Source organism: Ischnura elegans, chromosome 9, assembly GCF_921293095.1.
Source record: "Ischnura elegans chromosome 9, ioIscEleg1.1, whole genome shotgun sequence".
In the NCBI taxonomy this organism is placed as follows: domain Eukaryota; kingdom Metazoa; phylum Arthropoda; class Insecta; order Odonata; family Coenagrionidae; genus Ischnura; species Ischnura elegans.
In genome coordinates, this window is record NC_060254.1 from 112,593,598 (window position 1) to 112,621,208 (window position 27,611).

Below are 27,611 nucleotides of genomic sequence, written 5' to 3' on the forward strand. Positions count from 1 at the left end.
TATCTGAGCCTAATGGCCTCGCGCAAGATGCTATAATTTACACTGGGGCGAAGGATCCTGATGTTGGAGGCAGGGGATATGCAAACAAAGTCGTGCGAAAATTAATCGATAGATTTCTCCTCAGTGGGCACAGTTTATACAGTCGCGTAGCCACGATTTTGAAATGGGGTGTTTTTGCCGGAGGTTTGAGGGCCCTTCTGGAGGGTGCGGGGGCCATTTTACCCGTTTTGGGCACCTCAACGGGGGTTGTTACCCATAACCCCCCTCCCGTAGCTACTCTACTGAGTTTATACATGGAAAATTATAATAATCTGTTCAAATATCTATTGAGTTACTCAAAAAGACACACCACTGAAACTCTAAGGACAAACAGAAGAAATAATCCTCCTCACGTCCTTAGAACGACTAAAGTGGCGAATCAGTATAATTCTGATGGTGTATGATGTGCAAATGTTCCAGGGCTGTGTTTGAACCCTTTTTTCAAAGAATTTCACAATTATTAGTTAATATTTTCAGCATTAACGCAAAAGAAAATGGGTAAAAGATAAATAACTTTCATATGTTTGCATCCAAATCTAAGTTACTAGTAAATTTAAAAATTTAGATGTGAAAATTAAAATTCGAAAACTTTTATTTACCCAAAATTTGATGCATGGATAGTGGATGACATCTGAAAAATTATTTATCTTATTTTATAATTTAATTCCGCCATCATTTCAGAAATTATTTCAAGCTTCTTAGTTGCTATGTAAAAATATGTTGTCCGTCGTTTCTAATGTTTGTGTAACGGGTTGCATAAATATCCGGAGCATTTATCACATGGGTGTGGATGGCATCACTGTGATGCCATTAACAAATTGTTTAATAAATTGTCAAATTAGTATAAAAATCCCTTTTTTATTGAAATTGTTTTCATATTTTCGAAAAATAAAGTGAATGCAGTGAAAAAAAATTCTCCGCCAATGTGAAACAACTCTGAGAAAATGTTACGCAATGAAAGGGTTAACCCTATACAGAACCCATGCCCTGAAAGACCTCTATGGTATCTCGCCTTGTCTGGCCAGCCAGGTGAACTTTACAGGGCTTCAATGTCCTTTTTGATGTACACTGATGATAGACATCTACATTTGGTTCATGGGAAATCATTAGGTTTGCTGTATAAGATATAGGCGTCTACATTTGGATTGAATTAGGTATAATGCTAACTTTGTACTCTCAGTAGGGATGTAAATCTTATGTAGCTTTTTATAGAAGTTTGCGCAAGTGTTTTAAGCATGTTGATATAATATTTATAATAAATATTTCCATCAGAAAATTTGTTATAAATAACATTTTGTAACTGATAGTTAGAAGAAATTTTCTTATAAGAAAAATTCTTATAAGAAATTTTCTTATAAGAAATATGTCCAATTTCTGATAAGAAATTTTCTTATAGAAAAATTCTTACAAGAAATTTTCTTATAAGAAATATGCCCAATTTCTGATAAGAAATTTTCTTATAGAAAAATTCTTATAAGAAATTTTCTTATAAGAAATATGTCCAATTTCTGATAAGAAATTTTCTTATAAGAAATTTCCAATAGGGGTGGGGTGAAAACTCCCCCTACCGTGCGACTCTCCTCGGCGAGGGTGGAAAGGGAAAAGGGTATCGCTTGTTGCCTTTCACGGAAACAGTTCATTTTTCTCTCTCTTAAGCATGCTGACTTAATCTCTTCACTTTACTTCAATACCCGAGGCATATTTCTTACGCGCGGGATGGTTCCAAAAAATATCCAATCCTTAGTATTTTCACTCGAGTAATGTGCTAAATGTTCTAGTCGATCTATACATAATCCTTTTTAACATCCTCAGTTTAGTGTTTTAAGTCAATGAAGACGATTATCCATGCTTTAAATGACGAATTTCAGGACTAATGTTTTAAAAAACTTAAAAATCGGTCCCAGTTACCGAGCCTCAGAGGTCCGCGGCGTGTAGGTCAGCCTTGACGCGCTATTGAAAAATCGTTCTTATTTCCTTCGTCGCAAACTTTTTTTTCAAGATTTCTACTTAGTACTCTTTAAAAATCTCTACTTTATATTGTCGTTCAAATTTTCTGAGTTATATTTTTCGTAAACGAAAGATAATGTCAACTTAATGTCAAATTTCACGTGAAAAACGGGTCGGCCATTTTGCGTTGTAAAACCAGACAGATGAGAGCCAAAATCTTCAAAAGTCATTGAAAGTATAGGCAAAGCACCAGATCAAAGGAATATTGCATTTTTTATTCCACAAAACTCATATCAACGGAAAACCACTTGGACAAATTCAAAGATTTTTTGAGGAAAAACGATATCTCGTGTGGCATTGAAAAATTGGTCATGTTTGGGCCTCTGTATCTCACTAAAGGTTCGCAATTATGTAAAATGGCATATAAATTAATATTTGCTGATGATTTATGAGTATTTACGCTGAGTTTCCAGTCTTTATCCCCAAAAAGGTCATTTTGGACTTTATTCCAGCTTTTTCCGATTTCGGACCAGTTAGCGCGGGGTAGGAAGACGATCGGCTGCCGCGGCTGGCATAAAGGTATTCGGCACCTACGTCGACAACAACAATAGTGTATTCGGCAGACTGAAACTACCAGGCCAATGCATTAGAATGACTTATCGGCTTTAAAAACTGCATTATTACACGAGTTTCATGATAGCGCTTCCTGTCGGCAGATTGCTGGACCTACTAGCCTCGAAAGCTCTGTAACCTTAACTACTCGACTCGACATCCGTAATGCTACTCGAAACGCTCGAGTCGAGTACCAACTACTCGATCGACTTGAATTTTCGAGTACTCGCACATCCCAAGAAGATATGTGTTTTGTTATTACGATTACGTGGCGCGAAAATTCAAATGACTGTTGGAAATGCGGTCGTATATTTTGTTGTTTGAAGTACTGCTGGAATCGGAATCGATTTTTCGCCTTGGCAAGTACTCGTTTTCGATTCCGGTTCTTGGCCGAGAATCGAGGAATCGAACCGACCCATCACTAATAATTACTAAAATTAATTCGTGTGTTGTACCCCTAAAAGGCAATTATGATGAATAGATAGTAATAGTAAAACAGTAAACTCTCATTAATACAATCAACCTTATTGCGAAATTTTCATATTTGCAAAGCAAATTGTTGGTCCCAACTAAAATGCTAATGCAATCGATAGTAAAAGAAACGGTATTACGAAATTTTCATTATTACAAAATTTTGAACTATCCCGGTTCTGATCCCGGCAGTTTCAAAAAGAACTTTATCACGAAATTCTATGAATAAGCATCAGCATTTAGGAGGATATTCACAATGCTGCATTATAATCCTTGTGCTACATTTAAATTCTCATACTCATGCACTGTGCCCAAGAGTATCAGTTATGGTTCTTTGTTCAGTAGGAGATACTTGAGTATCCTTCAAGATTGTCTATGGCACCTCCTGTCGCATTCTTCTGTTGATAAAATGAAATTAATGTGCTTGTTTTATTATATATTGGCCCATTATTTAATCATGTATATGGTATACATGATTCAGAAGCTATTCAGCTGCTCTAATATAAGTACGGAAGATTGAAGAGACAAGAAATTTTGGCAAGGTTATGTTTCCTTGTGACGATTCTTAAAAGAAATGTTCTTGCAAACTTTATTATTACAAACCTCCTTTTTTTGGTCCCATGAATTTTGTAATAATGAGAGTTCTGTTTGATGCCCACAGCATCTCATTGGTGTGCAGGTACATATGTAATGCTAATCTCTATTCAGCAGATTTAGGGGTTTCCTCTTTTCTGTAAATCCATTTGGCTATATTTTTTGCTTAAATCCATCCTTATTTAGTTCCTTATGGTCTATTTATTCTCATCATGGTAATGATGAATATACTTGGTGAGGACAGTAAAAACTTGCATGAGAATGAGGTACATTATGCATTAATTAATCCAGAAAATCTAAATGGCTAATCCAATGCCATTGCAGATTCTGGAGTCTGAATTGAGTGCTCTGGCGCCAGATGTCCCCACTCTAATCAGCCGAGGGGATAGTTTGGTGTTAAGTGTTCATTCTAAGGACCCAAAGGAGGCTCTAAGTTTGACCAACATGCAGGACGTCCTCAGGAAAAAGTGGCATGAAGTCAAGGGCGAAATTGAGGTGAGCAGTGAAATTTTTATCTTGTTGCTTCATGAGTGACTACATATTTCTTTGCTACTTTTCCTTAGAAAAGAGAAAGATTCTACATTGCATTTCACACTCTCATTTTTAGAAAAGGAAAGCAGAAGCTCAAGATGCTGAAACCAAGTTGCAAGAACTGAACTCGGTGACCAACGCTCTTCAAGACTGGCTGAGAGACATATCGAGCAGGATGGAAGCAGCTAATAATGATGAAGGGCAGCTTCAGGTGAGGGAAAAAAATTGTTGCTTGAAACGTAATGCTTGCGAAAGTCTTTTGGTAAGGCATTAATTAATTTTGGCACCCCTCAAGGAGTGTTTATATATTAAGAATAAATGTTATTCAATATTTTTATATTTTAGAAAAGAAGGATTGAGCTATAAAAAAACTGGGAACAGGAGGTGCAAAGTACACATATAAAATAAGCATTTACTTTGTAAATTTTCAATGATGGCTAGGCTCAAAGCACTTGATTCACTGACTTATTTTTGTGGTCATGATGTTTTTTCTGACGATAATTTTTCATTTAGCCATTTGGATGCCCTTGGGAGATCTTAAATGGGTGTATGTTTGGTATGGCACCTACCATGCGAAAGCCCTACGTTGTTTAAGTGGGGAGCTAAGGATGGCAAAGGTAGCCTATTCCGGGTAATTCTGGTTTATTATATACAAATCAGTGTTATAGTTAGAGGTAAATACATGTTCATTATTCATTTGGCTTTATTATTATTTTGTGAAATATTCTTTGATTAAAGGTAAGCATATGCTTTACACATTCAATGCAGGCCCGATTTTCATGAAAGTGGTTGAAATCGCATGTTAAAATAAGAAAGAAAAACAGAGGGAGGTTTCCACGCCATAACTTCCGCTCAAAGACTGCTCTTTACGAATGGCGTACACAGTTCGAAAGAGGGAAGTATGCTGAAGGCCATGAATACGATCATCGGAAGACGCGGAAGTGGATGTTAGTGACATAGGGAGGGGGAGAAAGGGCTCCTGGCCCGAGAGGCAGGGCACGTCAATTGACATGCTCTCGGCTTTGACGGGGCTATGTACATCAAATGACGTGCTCTGCACTGAATGTGTTGATCAGCACCTGTCATAAAATGAGTGGCACAAGTTGTATCTTTTCTCATTGCATTTGTTTTAGTTTCTTCTGAATATGCATAAAAACGTCACTCATCCAGGAGAGTTACTTAAATTTCATAAAATTCATTCAATGGTATTTTTAAGGCTCTTCGGTCTGAGTTTGAGGTGCGTGCTTCGGAAGTGGAGAAACTTGAGATGCTTTCAAAACAGCTCACAGCCCAAAAAATGAATTCCACATCAAGTGCAACCAAGGATGATATGATGAAGAAGTGGAAGGAGGCACACGGGCGCTTTCAGTGCTTTGGGAAGGGTTTGGGAGCCACGCCATTGACGGTTGACAGCAAAAGTGTGGCTGTGGAAAAGGACTTACCCGAGAAAGAAGTGTGTGACTTTGTTGCCCATGTCAATAGAGTACGAGAAGGTGTATCTACCATCTCTCGGAGAATGTCAGAATTTCCTCTTGCAGGCCATGAGTATGATTCATTCCCATCCCAAGAGGAATTGCTCAAGGTGAGTTTGTGTTCTTACTTGAATTCTTCCTACTAATGATTCATATTATGTACACTCTTATCCTCCTTACCTTGCTGACTATGACTGGGCATTCTTGCCTTACAGGGTACATACTATGTGCCCGCATATGATTCAATTTTCTTTCACTCATAGTTTCAACCCAAAGGATAGGTTAGAGCCCACCTCAGAGTAAGATGTGCATGTCTCGAATTCTGGGTTAAGGGCGAGGCCCCCAGTTCCTTTCCCTCTTTGACAATTTTTTGTGAGGGTCCCCCAGGGTTGGAACCCTGTATCCTTCATCTAATAGCCCAGTGCTCTGACTTAAAGGCTGCAGCACTCCCCCAGTTTCATTTTAGTCCCAGAAAATAGTTTAGTTTATGTGCCATTTAAGGTGGGCTTACGTCAAATAAGACAGCATCTTTAGTAATTATACCCAAGTGTCTCCAATCTTGCATTATGTCTCTCTCTCTAGTTCAATGTATGGCTTGCCTCCATTCGTTACATCCTTTAACACAGTTCCCTTCCTACTCCTCTGCCAGCTGATCATCATCATCCGTGGGCAATCATCCCATTCTGCCTCCTCTCTATTTCCCCTCCTCAAGTTGACACAGGGCAATTTTCTCATTCTATCTCACCTTTATTTTTCTCCAATCCCACATCTCGAGGTCTATATTTTCATTCAGCACAATACTATGTACTTATCATTCATAGCAGACCCTCTTTCTGCCTTTTTTTTAATCGCATATGATGTTCTCATCGTTAACTCATTTCTTTGGTAAATGCCTCCTTCACCAAAGCAATTATCTTCTGCGAAAACTTTCTCTTCTCCTCTGGGGGCTTGGTGTTGTGTTTTCTTCCGGTACCATGCCAGAGTAGGTGACAGTTTGCCCAGATCCAGTGCATGCCTCTTATCCATTGGTAATTAAGTTTGAATGTAGTTTTTTAGAGTTCAGCCACGACATCTATGAATGCAATTGAATAAATCCGCAGGAGCTGAAGGAAGGATTGTCTGTTTTGAAGAAGAAAGTGGACGAGGTTGAGTATGAGAGGGACAGAGTGATGAGGAGGGCTGGTAGCCGAGAGCGAGGCGATCAAGTGAGACGTGTGGTGGACAAGCTGCGTGAGGAGTGGTCCCAGGTGAATCGCGCTTATGCCGAGAGACACAGGTTGGTGTTGCCATTTTTTGGAATGATCTCACTGTGCAGTGCATCTAATGGTGGAGCTCATTCCCTTGAAATATAATTTTACGTATTTATGTTAAGCATGAGTCGGTTCTTAAATTTTTTCGGTTCTTTGTCTGGTTCTCCCTCTTCGGTTCTCGAATCTTGGTTCTAAGAATGAACTCATATTATCTGAATTAATGGAAAATTTAAATGAGCAACCACAAGAAGTGAATGAAAATAACTTCACTAAAAAAATAAATTAGCAGGAAAGCACTGTAAACTTAAGATTGTCTCCATAATTTTACTTGCCAAGCAAAAAAGTTTAAACAACACGTTAAAGAATGCATGATCGACCAATTTTTCACAATAAATCAGGCAGCCAATGGTTCTTTCTCCAGGTTTTGATTTTAAAAATTCAACATTTTTACCCTCTCTGGGTCTTATCTATTCTTTTTTTGGCAGAAATATTACCATGAACAGGCATTCCCTGAAAACAATAGTGGTGGATGTTGATTTTTAAGGGCTGCACAGAATATGCTTGGAGCACAGTTTATGTACTGCATATCATCAGGATCAATAGTGAAACTCCCCCAACTTCTGACAACATCATCCATTAATTTGTAGTAACTTGTGAGTCAGTTCAAAATATTTTCTGTATTCTGCCATGTAGCTTAAAATGTTGCTTAACTTATTCGCATGCTTCACTGTCACAGTTCTTTTAACCTCAACAATAAACTGCTCAACACAATGATTCAGCGACACCATGGATAAACTGGGCGGCCATGAGTTAGCACACAATTGTAATGCAATGTTGCATTCTGCAGGATAAGCACAATCTTCGATGCCTTGCATAGGCTTATCAACTTACGAACAAGCTCTCGGAATGCATCTAGCTCGTATGTCAAAGAATTACTATGTATATACATGATTCAATCGTAAGACCACTTTCAGACTAAACGATTTTCTGCCCGCCGCTATTCACAGTACGGCACATGGCATTGGAGGGAGTCGTCTCGTCTAAAAGCCGCCTGAATTTCGTGTGAATGGCGGCTGGAGAAAAGTCATATGGTCTGAAAGCGACCTCAATGCAGCATTGTTTGTATTTCATGCTGAGACAGGCCAGATTGAGATGAGCGCTGTGCTATCTGCATCACAATTTGACTTGTTTGACATAGAGACTTGGTGAGTTGAAAGAATGGTACCATGCCGTGGATGGCGGCAGTCAAAAAGTCAGCTCGTTTTAAAGCAGCCACGGCAACGGAAATGTTACAATGTTGGTGAGAGCGACAAACTGATGAACCCGTAAATGTGCGAGTTAGCAGGAAACTCTCGAAAGAAAAAACGACGCTTTGCAATTGGAAAGTAATATATGCATTTATTATTCTTTTTTCACTTTTTGGCCTTGAATACACTGCATACCATTTTAGCTTTGGGTGCCAAATACAAATCCTCGCCACCGTTCCGAGCCGGTTCCAAAGTACCGATCGTTTATGCGGTATCGGTTCTCGATACTGGGGCCGCTGGCCAAGAACGGGCTGGACTGAGAACCGGGTACCGCAACCGACCCATCTTAATTTATGTCAACAACTAGCATTTTAGTACTCTCTGAAATGTAACTTAGGCTATAATGTATTTGAGCTGATTTCCACCCACTACTTATTCCATCCTTAGTGCTGGTGATGAAAAATATCATTATCATATGTTATTATTGTAATATACTCCATGGATGAAATTAGCCATTAAAAAGTCATTTGCCTTTGCCAGTATTCAAACCCAGATCTCCGGATTGCCAGTCATCTATGCAACATGTTACACCCGGTTTACCCACTCGGAGATCCATGGATGATGATAGCTCGGTGGTGTAACTGGTAGCATGTGTGACAAGCAATTGGGACATCTGGGCTTGAATCCTGGCTAAGGCAAATTTCATCCTTGTGACTGCATTCATAGTTATTTGCTTGTTTCATACAGTGCTCTGAAATTATTGTAATTCTGACAAGGCTGTAGCCATAAAAAGTTTTCACTGGGTACTTACTTGGAGAGCGTACACTTAAGGAATCTTTAAAGCATTTTGGAGGGCTTGATGAACTTTACTACCTTCCTCTCTTGACGAGAATACTGACATTAAATGATTCTATCTATAGTAATATTATTTAGTGATTTTTAGTTTCATTCTTATTTTTGTGATTGTCGGTTTGGTGGTGCAAATTAAGTGGATTGACCTGGTGTAAATTCCTAGATATGTAATGTCACTTCCAACGTTCAATTTGGTGATTGTCCTTTCTAGAAATTAATCATTTTCTATTGTACTTGTGTGTGTCACTTATTCATGCGACTTTTTTTTAATAATCACATCTTAAATGTCAATTACTTTTGTAATTCATGTTAAAAATTTTGATTTTGATTTCTCTTTTTCATTCATGTACAATTTCTTTGTAGCCGCTGGGTTAAATGCAATGAGGTTTGGAGAGGCTTAGAAAATAATTGTGCATCATTTGAAGACTGGTTGATCCAGGCAGAGAAAATGGTGGCTCAATTCAGTGAGAAAGAAATGCCCCTGGAAGAAGCACGCCAGAAGCAGAAAGAGTTGGAGAAGCAAGTTACTGTGCGCCATAGGTATGCACCGTTTTTATGCAACTTTTATATGATATTAACCAGTTTATTTGTATTGATTTCTCATAGGGAATCATTGTGAATGCATAGAGTTTTCGGTAGTTTTCTTGTGGTTATACAGCATAAATTTTTGAAGGTTATGTGTTACATGTGTTTGTTATTCATAACTGAAATTATTTTCCCATTTGCTGTCGATTTCCTATTTTTTTCCATGTGTTTATGTTTGAATTTAATGGAGTATTTTCGCTTAGCTGCAGATGAATTTGCTTTAACTCTAACAAGTCTTGTAATTCAATAATGACTATGTAATTTTAATTTGAAATTTCATGAGAAGTTGATTGTTAATACTTAAAAATAAAACTCAATCCACAAAATGATTTTGAAAAACTTTTGGCTTGCGATTTTTTAGATTGGTAAATTTCTGGCTGACGAAGTTTAAAATTATGGTCACCAGAAGTGGAACTTTGGAAATGGGGTGGAGGGAGGGCTAAGGGTGGTCGAAGGCGTCCTGTGTCAGGATCTAGAGCACGGCTCTTCAACCTTTTCTAATGCAAGGGCCAAAAATCAATAGCACATTGTCGGAGCCACAATGCTCCTCATCACTTAAACAAATTACATCAATAAAATAAAATTATTTATGAGATTCTCATCGACAGGACTATGACCAACATTTGCAAATGGAGCCGCGAAGTGGTTTCTCGCAGCTCAGAGCTGGAATCAAGAGATTTGGAGCAGAAAGTCGATGGACTTCTTGGTCGTTGGAGAGTCATTCTGGCTGAACTGACCACACGCAGAGATAAGTGAGTGGTAAATTTTTATTTTTCATGAGACATTCTCTCAGTGATATTGTCTTAGTTGTGTTAAATATTGGAATGAAAAATTAGTGCAAATATGTGTATGTTTTTGCCAAATACATAGTTTTCCCCTTTAGTGACTTGTCACTTTCCCCATGACATGTATGTATGTATATAAGTATGTATCTCTTCTTAGCCAGGCACTGACCATGGCTTTGTTGGCCATGACCTCATCGCTACTCCCTTCTTTTGCCTGTTTTGGATTCTTTTTGTTGCAATTTTGGAACTGGGGGAAAGAGACAGACCCACTTTTCTGAGTTATAATAAAACTGGGTTGCAGTTAATATGTTAATATTAAAATTTAATTAAAAATTAATACTATTTAAACTTGCTAAATACATATGGAGAACAATTTTTGGAATACCGTATTTATCTGAATATAGTCCCCCCTTATTTTCCAAAAATGCCTGCGGCAAAAGTAAAAGGGGGACTAGATTGAAATGCATATTTAAAATTTTTTCCTAAAACTGAGGTCTCAAAATTAGGGGGGGGACTATATTCTGAGAAATATGGTTGTTTCAAGTGTAACTGTAAAAGGGATTAGAGATTAGGTTTCTGGAAAAAAATTCAATTTATCTGATATCCCATAATCCCTGTACATACACCCATGTCTCGTATAGCGCAAGGGATGCGTTCCTTGGGGTCTTTGCGCTATACGAATTTGCGTTATACGAGTGTGTTTTAACATTGGGAAGATAGGGATGCGTTCCTGGTAGCATAGGTCTTGGGTATTGAATTTCCTTTAAAACATATATGTATATTCCCATAAATAGCCTTAGAAAACATTATTTATATATTTTTTTATAGTTTAAAACATCTTTAAAGATAGTATGCACGCATTTGAAGACTTTTATTCACGTTAAAAAAAATTCTTACGTGCTTTTGAAATTCCCTCCTGTCGTGCGGGTGGGCTAACATCGGCTATCTCAGGGGTTCGTAATGCATTGCCGGCAGTGGACGATTTTTCAAACCAGTCTAAAAACAACTATTGTGTCACCCAGGCCCTTTTGTCGCTCATCGAAGTGACAGGCAAACGCTACTTTGAATGCCATTTCATAGCTAGCGGAGTTTATGAATGATAAATCATTTTAATTTGAAGTCCTCCGAGTCATTAGCGGTTACGTGAAACAGTCTTTAAATGTCTTGAAGCCTTCCCAGGTTTTCCTTCCCTGAAAATGAATGAACGAGAAAGCATTCTTTTCCAGTAGAATATCGTCTCGTCAACACTAAAAACTAGTTGAGGGGGAAAGGAGCCACTTTCAATCACAGCTTGGAGTTCATCAGAAAATGTTGTGGTGACTGCGCTATCAACACTTACAGATTCACCTGATATCACCGCACTAAAAATACCTGCTTGCCGTTTAAATTCTGGAACCAACCGGAGCTTTCACTAAATGTCTCGGAGCGATTACCACTCTCGTCTTTTTGTACTGATTCACTATGAACTTTCCGTATGTGTAGACCGCTTGGTTGAAGTTGGTGCGGCTGAGGTCACTGATGTTTTAACTTCGTCTTTATTCAGAATAAGGCTTCGTGCGTTTAAACTTCCGCGCAATATCGCTTTGACGTTCTCCATTTTCAAAGCAATTGACCTATATCAATTTCTCTTCTAGGTTTATGGTTTTTCTTAATAAATTCTTGATTTTTCTTCCCGCATTCCTATATTTTGCCATTTTCTCTTGGTTTTTACTCTGCATGGCTCTATCGAAATCACCTTCTACTGCTGAACTGTGTTCTTGAGACGCAGAGGGCCTACGACTGTGGGGAGGGAACGAAGCTATTGTGTTTGAGACTCTATAGGGGACCCTCTTATATGTTGGTGCTCTTCATGCGCAACTCGGCCACCGCTCCATTTCTCCCCCGTGAATACCGATGACCTTGAAGGCTTTAGCGTAGACCCTCTACCTGGAAGTCAATCGCCTGATAACCTATGATGGCAAAAATTACGTCTCAACCAGTATTGCTTAAAAAAAACTCATTTCCACTAGCCCCATGCTTAATTAATGATCTAAATTAACTCATTCTGTTAAGGAGACGAGATAAATTACTTCGGTAGGCCGGCTATCTGGACCCAATGACGAGTAATCCTTTTGGCCGCTGCACAGCAATAGATTTCGATTAATATAGAAACAAAAAAGAAGATTTGAGGCAAGCAATAATATTTGTATGCGTAAAATGATAGAAATTTCGTGTGTACTTAGCGCAAGTTCACGTTTTATCACGAGAGCGTTTAAGATTTTTGATTAGGCTACACTGCGTTGCAATGTTTCCCCGAGGAACGAATTTGCGCTAATGGAAATTGCGCTATACGAGACATGGGTGTATTCTTATGTATACCTATGTATGTCCTTTTGAAGTTTTCTGGAAGAACTTGTCATATCAGTCAGTTAATACTGATCCCTCCGATATGTTCTTAATTTTTGATCCAAATGGTAAATATGTGCATGCATAATTTTATTGACTTCCTAAATGCGAAACACAATAGTTTTCATGAGGCATTGTGTATATTTCCTCTAGAATATCTGCAATGGAAGCTGCTCAGAGGAAGGAGTCAAAGGCAGAAGCAGCAGGGCCAAGCAGTCAAGTGGATAGTTCTTGGCTTGCCCAAGTACGCTCACTAATTGACTCCACCCCAAATCCATCCGATGAAGCTTCGCTGAGTACGAGACTCAAAGCTGTTAAGGTGCGTCACTCTGGAAATCTCCTTTGTCTCCCTCTCTCCCTGCATTAAAATATGCCCTCTTCCTATTGAATGAGTCGCTAGCTACTGGTCTGCCTTGGGTTATTGGGGACAATTCTCTCTTCCCAACTCCATTCCACTTTTAAGAATGGTCAGAACATTCTATGCCCCTCCCTCTTCATGGCTCTGAATTGAGTTTTACTTGATTCATTTAAATGATAATTATTTTATTTTACATGCTTCTATTTTTTTCACTTGTGTCCTTGATTTTAGCAGAAATGAATGATCAAATCAATCATTACAGTCCAGCCGGCAAGACTAGTCCGATGGCAGCATAATAGGAGGGGCGGAACACCCTGTGCCAGCACGGTTTGCAGCCAACCACTGTCCCCCAAACGCACCTCACACCCTCCCCTAGTCATACAACGTTGTCACGTGCATCTGAAATACTGAAACAAGCCTGAACCACCAAAGCCACCAAAACCCTTTCTTTGAATTTCCTAAACAAGGGATTTTTCCTTTGGGTCCTTCATGCTTGTTGCCCATTCTGGCTCCTATCTTCAGGGAAGCATTTTTTTTACGTGTGAGTGGGGCATTTCCCTTTCTCACCTGGCAACCTTGCCCCCTATCCCTTTTGCCTGTCATCAGACAACTCTCGGCGGCTGTACTGTATATATACGCCATCTTGCATCAAAGCGTATCCAACACATTTAATGATAGGACTTGCATTGGGTGGAATTCAGAATTGGTTTTGCATAGAATGTGGTGATAATAATTCCCCTAAATTTTTTCTGGTCATGTCACTTTTATATTTTGTTTTGTGCACCGTTACTAATTTTTACATGCCATGATAGATTTATTTACAGCATACTCTCGATTATCCAGCTGCGAATTATCCTGATTGCAGATTATCCTGCATGAGTTCTCAGTCCTTAGAAGTTCTCTGCGACATTTATGAAAAAATAAAATCGGATGCAAAAGCACTATGATATGTATTTGCATTATTTTAACCCTTTTAGTGCCAAGGGGCCAATCTATCGACCCAAGTTGTATGTGCAAAGAGTGCCAGGGGCCGATCTATCGGCCGGGCTTATTTTGCACTGAGGGCTTTTATTTTTGAGCTTTGTGTAGATTTTGTCTCTATTTTTTAATATCTATCATGCTTTAACATACCCGTAAGTATTGAGAGTCAACGAAAAAAAATTAGTTTCTGAAATGCCTGTTAGGCTTTATATAATTTTTTTAGTGCAAACCTACAAATTCAGCCACAAAAGGCCTGGCATTCTTCAGCAAACCAGGAAAAATGGGCTGGCACTTAAAGGGTGAATACAATGCCACATCAGGCTAATTGTTTCCCTTAGAATCCCCCTCTTAAAGTGGAATTATTTTATCTACTTGCAGAGTAGGAATGTTTCAAGTTTACTCGTAGGTCGGCTCTAGCATTTTAGACAACGATCAGCGGTGGGAAAAAAAACTCTTGATTAATTTTAGAAGATTCTTCAATGGTTAATCACTCGTAAATCTGAGAAATGTTACTTACGATCTTTAATTGTATATTTTATATCGCAAATGTGCAATTATTGCCATGGCCTCACATGCGGTTGAATGCAGCCCAAGGGAACGGGAGATTTCTTTCTTTGCATGTGAACGCCCAAACTGAAGAGGAAGGAATGGAATGGAATCGTAGAAGTGAAGAAAGCAGCGGGGGAAGTGGAAGTAGAGATAGCGTGAGTCATACTCGCCTGCGTAGACAATTTGCCAAAAGCCCTGGTTTCCTATAAATGCTAATGTGCGATTGCATTGTGGTGCGATGGCGTATTTACGTGCCCGTTGCCTTCACGGCAGTTGCGTGTGCCTCCTTCCTTTCCAAGCATTGTGGTGCGGGATCAGGCTCAGTGATTACGGATCCACATCCTGCGGCAGTTGCATCTCGGGCAACTTGTTCAAGACGAGACTACTCAGCATGGTGCTTGTCAGTGTAGGGTCTGGCGTCGCGCAGTGGTTTCGAAGCATTGGTGCTAACCACTTTTCTGAATCTGTGACCTCACTGCCACGGGTGCGTGATTTTCGGAAACCGGGTATTACATATAGCAGTAGGAAGTACAATCACGTTATTGATGCTAAAAAGAGCGTGATTGGGAAAAGAAAGCTTTTTTGAATTAGGTAAATTATGAAAATGACGAGAAATCAAAGTAAAGTTTGGATTTTATTTGTTTCCGATAATTTGTATCTCTCCCCATCATTAGCCCAGATAATCCCAAGGGTGTGTACTGTATATAATTTATTTCCTCGTTAAACTATTAAACAGGCCCAAGAGGAGGAGATTCTTGTAAGAAGGAAGGATATGGAAAAAATGAAATCTGGCCCATTGAATGCTGACCAATTGAGGGTTCTGACCGCATCAATGGAAAAGGTACTTGTTTTTTGTCATTCCTAATCAATAATTTGTGTTATCACAAATTTTCACTGTGGTATAGTTTGGCTCTTTTTTAATTGCAGATAAGTATTTATTTTCAATCTGAAAGATAATGAAGGAAGGATTCTGATTTCCTGGCTGCAATGTTTCCTATGTCATTGATCCCCTGAAATTACTTTTTGTAACATAGCTTCAGTTGTATTGAAGTTGTTGAATTTCTTTGTGTTGATAAAGTAATCATGCTTGTTGCCTTTGAAAAAATAATGAAAATATGATTGCTCTCCATTTCAAGTGAAATTTATACCTAGCCAGCACAACACTGTAAATAGAATCAAAATATACATAAACTTTCCATATGAAACAGAGGAGACTTATAGGGTAAGAGAAATTATATCTGTATATTTTGGTGAAAAATTGAAGAAAATCTGGAGAAATCAAAGAGAAAGATTTCCTAAGTGCGACAGAAATCATTTCTCTAACAACAAGAAGGGCACCACTTAGCGGCCATATGCCGAACTAACAGTGATTTTATGTACACTACCACCACCTGATGGCTAAAACAAGTACTATGTTTTCAATTCCTCAATGCTCGCTTTTTTAATTTTTATTACATTTATTGCAGAATTTATGTTCCACTCGGCCATTAAAGCTAACAAATGAATTTGTTCCACCAATTATACTACTGGCGATAGGGGGAAATAAACAGAATTACTCAACCAACGAACTTAGAACCAAGGGATCTAGCAACTTGAGTTGTTAAAATAAACTGCCCAAAAAATCAGCAACAATAATACGTCAACGAAGAAATCATCATCCGTTCAGTTTGCTCTTGGCATTGTTGCTAACTCAAAATGGGATGAAGATGCCTCACATTTTAACTCAAAATAAATTCAGAAACAAATTATCTTTATTTAGGCACATCTACACTGTAATATAGAATTAATTTTTTGACCCCTGCCCGCACCCTAGGAAGGTAAAACCATTCTCCCATGCTCCTTCCCACAGTAAGTAAGGAGTTGGGGGCCCACAGTTCCACTCTGTTTTCAGTGCCTCTGCAAAAAAAGTATGATTAAGCTGTTAAACCTAATGAAGAGAAAAGAATGAATCTCACTTCCAATGATGAGGGTTAGGTAACAGTATACTTATATCGAAACCATAATTTTTTTTGGGTCTTCACGACACTTAGGATATACAACTTATTTCACATTCAAAACAAATCCAAGGGTGGGCAAAAGCACTGCAACTGCAGTTAAAAAATGACCTTTACGGTACTAATCTTGATGTCAGATGGGTAAATTTTATGCAGCAGTAGCCATGATAAACGACAAAGGACGATGGAAAACAATGATAATGATGAGGTACGAACACCAATGAGTTCTGACAAGAATATACACCAACACCGAGGAGTTCCATTCATGTTCATTTCATTTATTACTAACAAACAAAGAAAGAAATATTTTTATATAATACATCATTCCAGTAATAACATAATAGTAAATCTTAGTGGACATGATGTGGTTACAGAGTAAAAAACCTTGTTAACCAGACTAAATTGTGGAGAATCACAGTCGAAGATAAGCTAATGATACTCACTTGAAATACAGACCCAATTGTTGAAATACATTGGAACCTCGTTAAAGTGAGTACGGGCTATTGCAAGACCCCTGCCATTACGAGAGATAGCCGAAGCACCGTCAATTGACCCTATAATACGCTTGTAAAAAAATTCGTTTTTATGAGTCCCTTTTGGTGTTGGCACTTGCCATAGTGAGAGTTTCCATCGCCATAAAACCTTCACCAAGAGTCCCTTTTCTCTGTAATTTCTGGCGATCTGTCAGAAATGAAGTTAACATGGAGTGCTCAGTCTCAAATTCATGTAGTAAACTGTCGTTCGATAAATAAATAGTTAATTTTAGTGAAAATATTGTGGCATTAACGTTCAAGAATGCTTGATCTTCATTTGTTCCTCGGGCGGCAGAAAGCAGTGGGCAGCATACCCGTATGTCCGTGAGTTGCGTAAAATAGAAAGCATTTGATGGCAAACACCCCGACCAAAAATACGCCAAACGCACGTTGAAGCAAGAAAATAAAAATAATAGCGTAATATGAGAGTGGCGTAAATAATTTATCTTCCTATTCACTCCTCACTGTACTCATCTATGTAAATATCAGGGCGTGAGAGGTGGCTCTGATGTTACTGTGTCATATTGAATCGCTTTCACTCATACTGCACGAGGGACAAGATACAACTAGAGTGCAAAACATTCGTGCTTGCCACCCATTGCTAATGGACATTTCGATTTCTGTTCTATCGATTGTATGAATCAGTAGTCTTGTTTTATGGCTTTCGCTTAGCAGATGGAAAACGTCTCAAAATAGGTATTGAGGGCATCTCATCCCCTAAAACGTGCCTCTTACGAGCAGCTGAATTCTTATAAAGTTGCACAAATACCATCATAATTTTTAATTCCTTAATAGGGCTAAGGGACTTAAGTTACAATAAAATCAAAGCATTAGTACTGCCTAATAACAACCTTTCATGCACAGTCCACTTTTAGAATTTAAAATTCTTGATTGTATGTTATGATTGTTTCTTGAATGGTGGAACAAAAATATCAATTAGCTCTTTTACCGTGTGAGTCCTCCGAGTATAATTTAAAAGTTAATTCACTGCATTATTAGCACTAGATCCACGTGTGATCAAGTGGGCCCTCTGCAAACTGAAAAGATAGGGAAATTCCTACCCTGTAATTTCTCTTGCAATATATTTTTCCCCTTCCATTTATTTAAAGAATTTCTGCCCTACTGGCTGGGGAGAAATACTTTTTGGCTGCTATTCTAAATTTCTTATCAATTTGCAATGACATGTTTTATTGGTTTTTAGAATTATAGTTTAAATATGATGGTAACCAATATATAAATCCAAATCTTTATAATGGTATACTCTTCTGATTTTGTTGTTATTTCATCGTAGCACAGTGAAAGGAATTGTAATGGGTAAGTAAATATATTTGTGTCATTATTCCCTCAGTACTGAAATTATCCACACCCTGACAAATTGCACCAAATGGATATTTTGAGCATATTAAAATTTGAATGTGTAGATTAACATGATGTCATTAGTAACAACTCTTGGAAAATTTTCCTCTTTTACATTTTGTTATTCATCAGTATTTGTAAGTAGGCATTTATGTTGTGATAATGGAAGAATGTGTGTTTGGCTAAGCTGAAATCCTCTATTTTGCATATTTCCCACTTGTAAGCTATTTTAATTTTGGTCTCAGTCAATACCTCATATGAAAAATGTTCTTATATTACCTGGGTTGGAATATCTGGAGTTTGAAATTTCCTGGTGCTATGAAACTCATTTGGCGATTTAAAATTTTTGCAAGATGAGATCTTTTGAGGAGTTATCAGATTCTCTGCATGAAGCCAGAAATCTGTAGACCTGTGGTTGGTGATGGTACACTCTTATTACATATATTGAATAAAATTGAGCATGATTTTTATTTTATCCACCATGCTTTATGCATTTTCCATTATAAACTTCAATAATGACTGACTTATGATATTTACAGTAAAACTTTGATTTTACGCAGTTGGAGGGACCGAAATATGGGTACTGTGTAAAATCAAGAGTTAGTATTGGGGAGGAATATAGTTTTCAGGTTAACAATTGCTCATTATTTTTAGAACGCTTAGTCATACACTTTTGTATACATCGTTAGTCATTTAGGTACTCTGGCACATAGCAGATCTTTAGCGAATTTTCAGTCTTTATAGAAATATGTATAAATATGTAAATAATGGTTTTATTAGTTTTTAGATTAAAGCCATGAAACAATAAATTTTATTCTTTGCTAACATGCTACAGTAATGTGTCTGTAATGAAATTTGTCGCAGAATTGAATATGAAATCACACGAAATGGAAATATCCACATCCAAGTTTTTAAAATCACAAGTTGTCGTTAAATCCCTACCAGTAGTGAAAGTAACTTTTTTTTTTAAATTCTATTAGGTCTGCTCAGGGCTGTCTGCTCATCGAGAGTTTGTGGAAGGAAGACTGTCATCCCTTGCCAAATATACTGCTCGTCTGGATGATTCATTAAGTTGGGCAGCCAAGGCTAGATCTGGCTTGGAGTCAGCGTCTAGTGGAAGCAATCCAGATGTGATTGAACGAATAAAGGTGAGTTCCTGACCAGTGGCAGCACAAAGGATTGCTCCCCCCCACCCTCCCCAAAAAGTTTTTGTAGGGCCCTTATATAAGCTATGTTTATATGCAAATGGAAGTGAATTAAAGGCTTCCCATACTGTATAAAAACCTGCAGTGCAACCTCGATGAAACGAGACCCCATGGTGCTCAAATAAACACTCGCTGTACTGAATTGCTGCTTTGCCAGAGTTGGAGCAAACAGTAGCCTATAAATCTGTTGTCTACCCTTATATAAGAACAGGATTGGTGTGGCGACGGAGGCATTGCCATCTAATAAACTTTAGCATAAATGCAGACGAAAGGAGATGTTTTTTGCATCAATAAAAAAGGCTTTAAAAGTTCCCAAAAAATGATTCTGGAATAAAATCTATTTATTCTATAAGTTTATGCTTTTATTATTATAATTGCTTTAAACACTATGAAATACCTGCATTCAATGAAATTGCATTACGAAAAGGCATCAGTTAATGATCAAAGAGCTTGCCAATGGCAAAGTTGGGAAAATTTACAAAGCCTGCCACACTGGTGCTATTTAAGAATTAACACGTTGCTTACGGATGGCGAGGATTCTCGTCTTTTTTTCCCAAGCGTTCTGGGTGGATGACGAATATTAATGTCATTCAGGTGTGTCAGCTTAAACAATTTTGAAGCATGCTCAAGGTATTTGATAGTATGTTGTCAGTGGTTGTTCGTTACTTCATATGAATGGACTTATCGTAACGTGATTTGGTAATGCTTTATTTTAAACATTGCCTTTTTGACCATGCTCAAGCCAAAGGAGGTTGGCCCAAATTGACGCATACACATTTTCAATCTCCACACCTCTGCCCAGGCACGTTGTCCCTTTGCATTTAAATACTCTGGCAAGCAACGTGTTAATAGGATTCAATTACCGTAAGGTGGATACCAGAAGATCTTCTCAATACAAAGACGCGGTAAACTCAGAAGTAAAATGATGGTTAATGGAGCCAAGATTCTTGAACGCTGAAAATACTGCTATAATTTATGAGACAGCAACCGATGTTTTCAGAGTATATATTATAGGTGATAAGCCCGTACACAGCAGACAAGGTATTGCTGTCTTCCTACAGCCAAACTGGGTTAACTTTCTCCAAGTGAAAAATAAGCCTTAACCATCCTGTCAAGAAACCCAATACTAATCTTCCGAAAACATTGTCTTCGGTCAGCATCACTCCCCAAATGAGTGCAAAGAAAATTTATGTTGGGTAGCAAGGCCGCAGAAACAAAAGCCACCTCATTATATGGTCTCCCCTATTTTATCGCCACCCATTATTCAGCAGAGCGCAGCGAAGCGGAGTGTGGTTGTCCCTGCGACGAGAGTCAAATGGGCCGTGCGATTGGAGCTGTGAGCCCAAGAGCCATCTGAGCCACAGCTCCAGAACTATGTCAAAAACTCATACTCACTGATAACATTGGCTTGGTCCTCCTCTCCTTGGTAAAGAAATAGGAAGCTGCAAGAAACTGTGACTATAATATAACACTCATGGGTTATGTACGCAACAAAGAAATGAAAAAGCATCTGCATCTGATGGACCCTAAGGCTAACAAAACTTACAAGTAAAAATTCATTGATTTAACATTCTCAATAATGACTGCAAAACATAAAAAAATAATGAAGAATTTTTTTAATTAAATAAACTAAAAGCGCAGCATCAGCTTTTCACAAGTGCCATCATTAACAGCACATTACCTACCTCTAGAAGTATCATTTCAAGAAACAGCCTGCACTGCAAGGGTTTTGTCGGGGAAACGGTTGTAAAAGAGTTCTGTTTCATCTGCATCACATCATGCGGGGAATGCATCTTAAGATATTCCGCTAGGAACGGAGTCCTTTCTTCCACAGCTTAGGGATTGCACCGCAGGCATCACCAGCAATTATGAAGGGATATAAGGCTTTCTTGCTTTAAATTAGTATTACCAACCTTTCGAACACTTGAAGTTCTTGATTCTCAATCTATCGCTGAAATACTCTGGTTTAGCCTTAAGCTGACCCACTTTCTGAGTAAAGTTCCCGCTAACGGAAGTTGGCCTAAGTTAAGTTTTTAACTCTTCATGTTCTGCATACCCACTTGCACCTCGGCAGACCAAATCTTCTCTTTGTTTTTTTTTCAAGTCGTGAAGAGCGAATATGTAGATAAATTATGTACTTAATTTATTTAAACTACATTTCATATTTTTAATCACTGAGATCCTCTGAAATATTACAAACTTATAAACAAGTTAATTGAACTGGTTTTTATGTTTTTCCTGCTCATCATTCCCCCCCCCCACACTGCAGTGTCAGCGGGGCCCTTATTGCCGCCACTGTTCCTGGCTTATGTGTCTTATGCTCATAATGGTAGCTTCAACAGCTCACTCTGTTGTTCTGAATGGAAAAAAAATGGACATTAGTGGGTCAAAATGAAATTATTTTCTTTTTCTTGCTTTAAGATGTGTTTGTTTGTAAGTGATGATGTTAAAATGTATTTAATTATTCAGATATAGGTACTTCCCATGGAAAGTTGAGATTTTCCTCAGAGGAAAAACCGCATGTTAAGATTTCTAAACATATGTGAGAGTAGGCAAGTGATGAATGCATTTATTATGATTCTAGGCCAGTTTATGTGACCATGAGACTGAAGTAAAGGAAGTCTTTGAAAATTTCACAAACTTGGAGAAGGAGTGTCAAGCTTCAAGACAGCCAATTTCTCCTGATCTTCAGGTAACTAAAATTCAAGGTTTTGTAATTCTAGTTGAATCATTATTAAAAATCTCTTATAAATACATATTCTTTCATTTGGAGCATGAAGAAATAATAATAATAAATTTTTTATTTGTCCAAGGATCTTATGAATACAACATAGATATAAGACACGTCAAAGTAATCAACATAACACTTAAAAATGTAAAAATGGTCAGAGTTCATTTGTCATTTAAAAATTCATTTACACTGTAGTAGCACTTATTAATTAAAAATTTCTTTAAAGAAGATTTAAATTCCCTATTAGAATTAATCAAATTAATACTTTTGGGAAGGAAATTAAATATTTTTGATCCCATTCCAATGGGACTTTTTGCTGTTATATGTTTTTTATGGAGGGTAACATGCATGTGGCGATGAGACCTAGTTAGGTGCTCATGTACATCATTATTAATTGGTAAATCATTAATATTCTCTTTTATCAGTAAACATAGTTGGTATATATATATACAAGGCACTGTTAACAAATTCAGTTCTTTGAATAAGGGTTTACAAGAATAAGTATAAGGCTTACTCATTATACATCTTATAATCTTTTTTTGCATCTTGAAAATTGTATCTAATAGCGTTACAGTTGATCCCCAGAATACAATACCATAAGTCACTCTACTTATAAAGTTGCAATGGTAAACTGACATCATCGCCTTGTGAGGTAAGGATGCTTTTAGGAACCTCACACTATACAGTACTCGGGACAATTTCGAACACAAGTCTTTTACATGGAAGGACCAGTTCCCAGTATTTTCAATTTGTAGCCCTAAGAATTTACAAGTTTTAGTTAGACTCAGTGTATGGTTGTTCAGTGTCAATGTTCCAAAATCTTTGGAATGATTCGGGTTAAACAGCATAGACTGAGTTTTTGCACTGTTTAATTTTAATTTGTTGGAAAGACACCAATTCCAGACTAAATCTAATATATGCTGACCGTAGTGATGCACTTCATTGATGTCATTAGCTGAAATTAGGAAGTTTGTGTCATCTGCAAAGAGGACTGGTTTGACATGGATGCTATTAACAATCAAGGGCAAGTCGTTAATGAATATCAGGAAGATATCGTTAATGAATATCAATCATAAATGTAATTACATCGCAATTCTAACTGTTTAATCTCAGAAAATAATTAGAAAACTATGTGAGGACTGAAGTAATGAGAAATATCTGCTATAAATGTAATTACACTGCAATTTTTACTGTTTATTCTCAGAAAAAAATTAGACAACTACGTGAAGACTGGAGTTATCTGCGAAGGTTCAGCATAGACATCCAGATGGAACCAAGGAAAGAAAGCATTTCTTCCCATAGGCGTGAAACCCCAGCTGAGGGTGTGAAAGTGCCTTCAAAGGCTCTGGCCGATGCGGCGGAGAAGAAAGATGAGCACCAGGCTCGTGAGTAGAGATTTATGTTTTCCATTGATTTCATAGAGTCTGATCATATTGGGTAAACGAGTATTTTAGCGCTTGAATTCTTCAAGTGGGTTATAATTAATTTTGAGATGTAGTTTTGTCACATGTTCAATGAATGTGAACACAAGCGGTGAAAATAGCAAAAAATTCACTCATTAAGTCATCGAAAAAGAAGTAATCGACACAAAGCACGCTCATTTTGCCTTGCCATTTTGCCTATGCTTGAGTCATGCTGGCAACCATTCCAAAAATGAAGATTAAAGCATCAAAATATATTTTTGAATTGAATCGTTTGTTCTTGCATTCATCAAGGGGAATAAATTGGCAAAGATACATACCTATTTGTGTCTCAAATTTTTCCTTACTTTGTCTATTTGCCATTCAAATAGCCAGACACATTGGACTTTCCCCTCACGCTACATCACTGGTCAGTGGTTTATTAGAAGATTTTTCCTTTTTTCATTTCCAAACCCAAGTGTAACAGTTTAGGTCCTGAGCATGTAAAGATGTTTAAAAAAAAAGTTGAAAGCCTATAAAAATGATTTTTACTTTATAAAAATGTTAAAATGTGTGTGAAAATCTAAAAAGCATTCCTTTGATTGTATGTACCCAGAATAAACTTGAATAATTACTTCGTTTAATATAAGGAATTTGAAAATGCATTTGGATCCGAAAATATCCAATCCCGAAGATACGACTCCGAAAATCAAGGATCCGATCCGAATCCGGATCTGAAAAAAATCCTGGATCCGTCCATCCCTAGTCGCAACCAGTGCAGGGTCCTTCTTTCACTGTACAATTTCACAGGTGTAAGGAAAACGGAAGGGGAGGGAGGGAGCCCCAGGGTTTTTTTTCTCGAGGCCTTCCGAGCGACGCCTGGAAAGCGAGCCACCCGCCACGCACGAGCGTGAAGCTTGAACGTCCGTCTCACAGAGGCCGGAACGAAAGGCCGGACGAAATTACAAAACGGCTTTTTTGGAGGTAGAAAATTGAAACGTCGCATATAAATTCAAAAATGATCGAAATTTATGGATATGCGTTTGATTTGACGTGGAGGTCACCCTTTACACAGAGGCTCAAACGCGAGAAAATGTTTATAAAAATGGTCGTGTTCAATTTTCACTGAAAATCTTCCAAAGTAAGTAGATGGTGAAGTTAAAGGTGGATTCTTACGGAATAAATAACTCTATCATCTGTCATCATGGTGTTTTTTCTTTCAGTTGGCGTAATCTTATAGAAAAAATTCGATAAATGCCTCCCATGCATTTACAAAATGACGGGCACATTTTCAGCAAAATTTTACGTCTAGTGAGAGTGTCACCAAATTAATGTAGATCAAAACATTATTTGAAGATTTCTCAAGGTGTACATACAGGTATCTTTGAAATAAGTTTGCGACGCCGGATATAAAATTGATTTTTTGGTCGCGCGGCAAGGTTCGTCTCCGCGCGTCGGAAGCTGGATTAGCCGCGACGCGGTAAGGTTATTGTAACTGTATGGATTTAACATTCAACGTTTTTAAACTGTGCTTCAACATACCAATCCTCAAATAGTATTTGGTGAAGACAACGGAAGTAAGTGCACGATTCATTGAAGTTGATTTAGTTTTCTTTGGATACGATTTGGGACATGCCTTTATTAAATGCTTTCAAACATCGAAAAAGTACGTTGTTTTCCCGAGACTAATACGCAATGATCTCTTGGAAAGACACCAGCTGAGATCCTTGTACGTACCTTCTTTACTCTCCGATTCCTAGCCCCCCGGATTCTTCAGCGAAAACGGTCGTTTTATGAAATCGCGGAACGAGCCTTTTACGGGATTACGGGGTATTTTCTTCCACCAATTGTCTTTCTTTCTGTCCACCAATTGTCTTTCTTTCTGTCGTGGTTCTGCCCTGAACTTGCTTACATTTTGTCGCGCGGGGTAGAAGAGTAGAATTTAAATATTCTTGCCGAATTAATTTTATTTTTAGAACGAAAATCAAGGAAGCTAAGGAAGCTAAGTCTCTTAGTGAGGCAATAAACGGCTGTGGGAAACGTATAATATTGGTAATCCATTTCAGCGATAACAATGAAACACTTCAGCGCAGAATAAGATAAAAAATAGAAAATAATATCAAAAGGTAAAACGTACAAAAAGAGAGGCGTCGACGCAATGGCGTGGACGATCGGTATTTGGAGTGAGTAAATGACGGTGAATTGATAAGTGCATTTTGGATGCATGAATTGTATGCATTTTAGGCCGTGGAACTGTGGCATATTCATGCTGGACGCTTGGGCTGTTTGGGAAAAGTGGACGACCGTGGTTGTTGCCGCTTTTCCTACCCTGACTTTGCCTTCTACCTTTCGTATATTCGTGATGACTTCAACGATGGCTTGAAGTGCGCCGAGCCCTTTTTCAATTTCTCGTGCCAGCAGCAGGAGATAGATCCCCATGGCGACGTTGTTCTGCTTGTCTTTGTGTCCCTTAGACTGAGGCACTAAAGCAATTCACTCGCCGTGATCATTCCCACCCCCTTCCAAGTCCCACTCAGCACTTCTCGAGAGTCGTCTTTTAAAAAAGTCCTCTCCCTCCCATTATTTCCCCCCCCCCCCTCCCCTCCCCTCCAGCCACACTTTGTTCTCGCATCCTCCGGCGCTTTGTTCTCGTCTCGCCCCCTCTTTGTTGCCCCCCCCCCCCCCCAACTGCGTGCCCCCCCCTCCCCTTCATATGTCACACGATAATTCACGCACCCGCTTAAGCCGTGGAGGTGGTGTATAACTACGCGTGTGACCCTCGTCGCGACTCCCAAGTGAAGCGCTGGATTTTTCGCCATGAGGCATCAAACGGGATTCTGGGCCAGAAAAAGAGTTCTTGTCGTTGGCGGCAGGAGCGTGTGTTTCTGGCGAAGTTTGAATTTTGCTATTCCTAGCTGATGCATAGAAAATTTGAAAGTACCTACTACATTGTGATGGTTGATTGTTAATCCAAAATGAAACGTATAAACATTATTAATGTGTTTATCAGTAAAAAAGCAAGTAATTTAAGTTGGAGTGACATATGTACTTTTTGTATTTTGATGTGTTCTGCTTACAAAGCTACAACCATGTTAAACCCATTAATGATGTAAAGTGCTACAGTTTATTTAAAATATTTTGTATGTTTATCTTCTTTGGATTTAAAAATTGAACCTGGATAAACATATACATGGTTTCATTCGTACACGGAAGGATGAAAATCGCCAAGTTTTATCTAACTCCGAGTCGGTGGGTGTCATGCCTGGATGAACTGACATGGAATGAATGACCCCGTGGTCAAATCGTAAATTACATCTCCAGTTTAAAACTCACACGGACCGCGGAAATTCACAAGAGCCCTCGCAATAAGGCCAAGTGGGCCTTCCAATGTTTCCACATGACCCTTTGGTTGAGCTTCTGGTGCAAGATATTATTTACCTTTTCTTTAATCTGGACGCGCGCACGGGGAAAGATTTCACGGGTGAACGGCGGATGAAAATTTCATGCTGAAGGGAGCGGAGGAGAAACTGAGACGATGTCTCACCGAAATTCGCACGCCTTTCCTTTCGCTTGCGTTGCAGTGACATTAGGAGAGAGAGAGTGAATGCCGACCGCCGGATGTCTTCGTCGTCCCTCCGAATTTTTCAAACGAGTTCCGTCGTCGGGTTTCGTGAATGGCTCCTTTAAATTCGTGGTGGAGCTTGAAGAAGATGCGTGCGACTCTAGCACGCCAG

General features: G+C 38.4%; 1 protein-coding gene across 10 annotated transcripts in view; it reads left to right on the forward strand.

Moving 5' to 3' along the window:
- LOC124166034 (dystrophin, isoforms A/C/F/G/H-like) overlaps positions 1 to 27,611 on the forward strand; it is a 957,857-nt gene that overhangs the window by 367,443 nt on the left and 562,803 nt on the right. For all 10 annotated transcript variants that reach the window (XR_006866384.1, XM_046543616.1, XM_046543612.1 and 7 more), the window contains 11 exons: positions 3,988 to 4,158; positions 4,271 to 4,405; positions 5,411 to 5,776; positions 6,767 to 6,942; positions 9,379 to 9,555; positions 10,209 to 10,352; positions 12,924 to 13,089; positions 15,395 to 15,499; positions 19,522 to 19,689; positions 22,331 to 22,438; positions 23,682 to 23,862. Coding sequence is in view for 9 of the 10 variants with exons in the window: in XM_046543616.1 (XP_046399572.1) it covers positions 3,988 to 4,158; positions 4,271 to 4,405; positions 5,411 to 5,776; positions 6,767 to 6,942; positions 9,379 to 9,555; positions 10,209 to 10,352; positions 12,924 to 13,089; positions 15,395 to 15,499; positions 19,522 to 19,689; positions 22,331 to 22,438; positions 23,682 to 23,862 (1,897 nt within the window). In the remaining variant the exon portion in view is untranslated. The remainder of the gene's footprint in view (positions 1 to 3,987; positions 4,159 to 4,270; positions 4,406 to 5,410; positions 5,777 to 6,766; positions 6,943 to 9,378; positions 9,556 to 10,208; positions 10,353 to 12,923; positions 13,090 to 15,394; positions 15,500 to 19,521; positions 19,690 to 22,330; positions 22,439 to 23,681; positions 23,863 to 27,611) is intronic.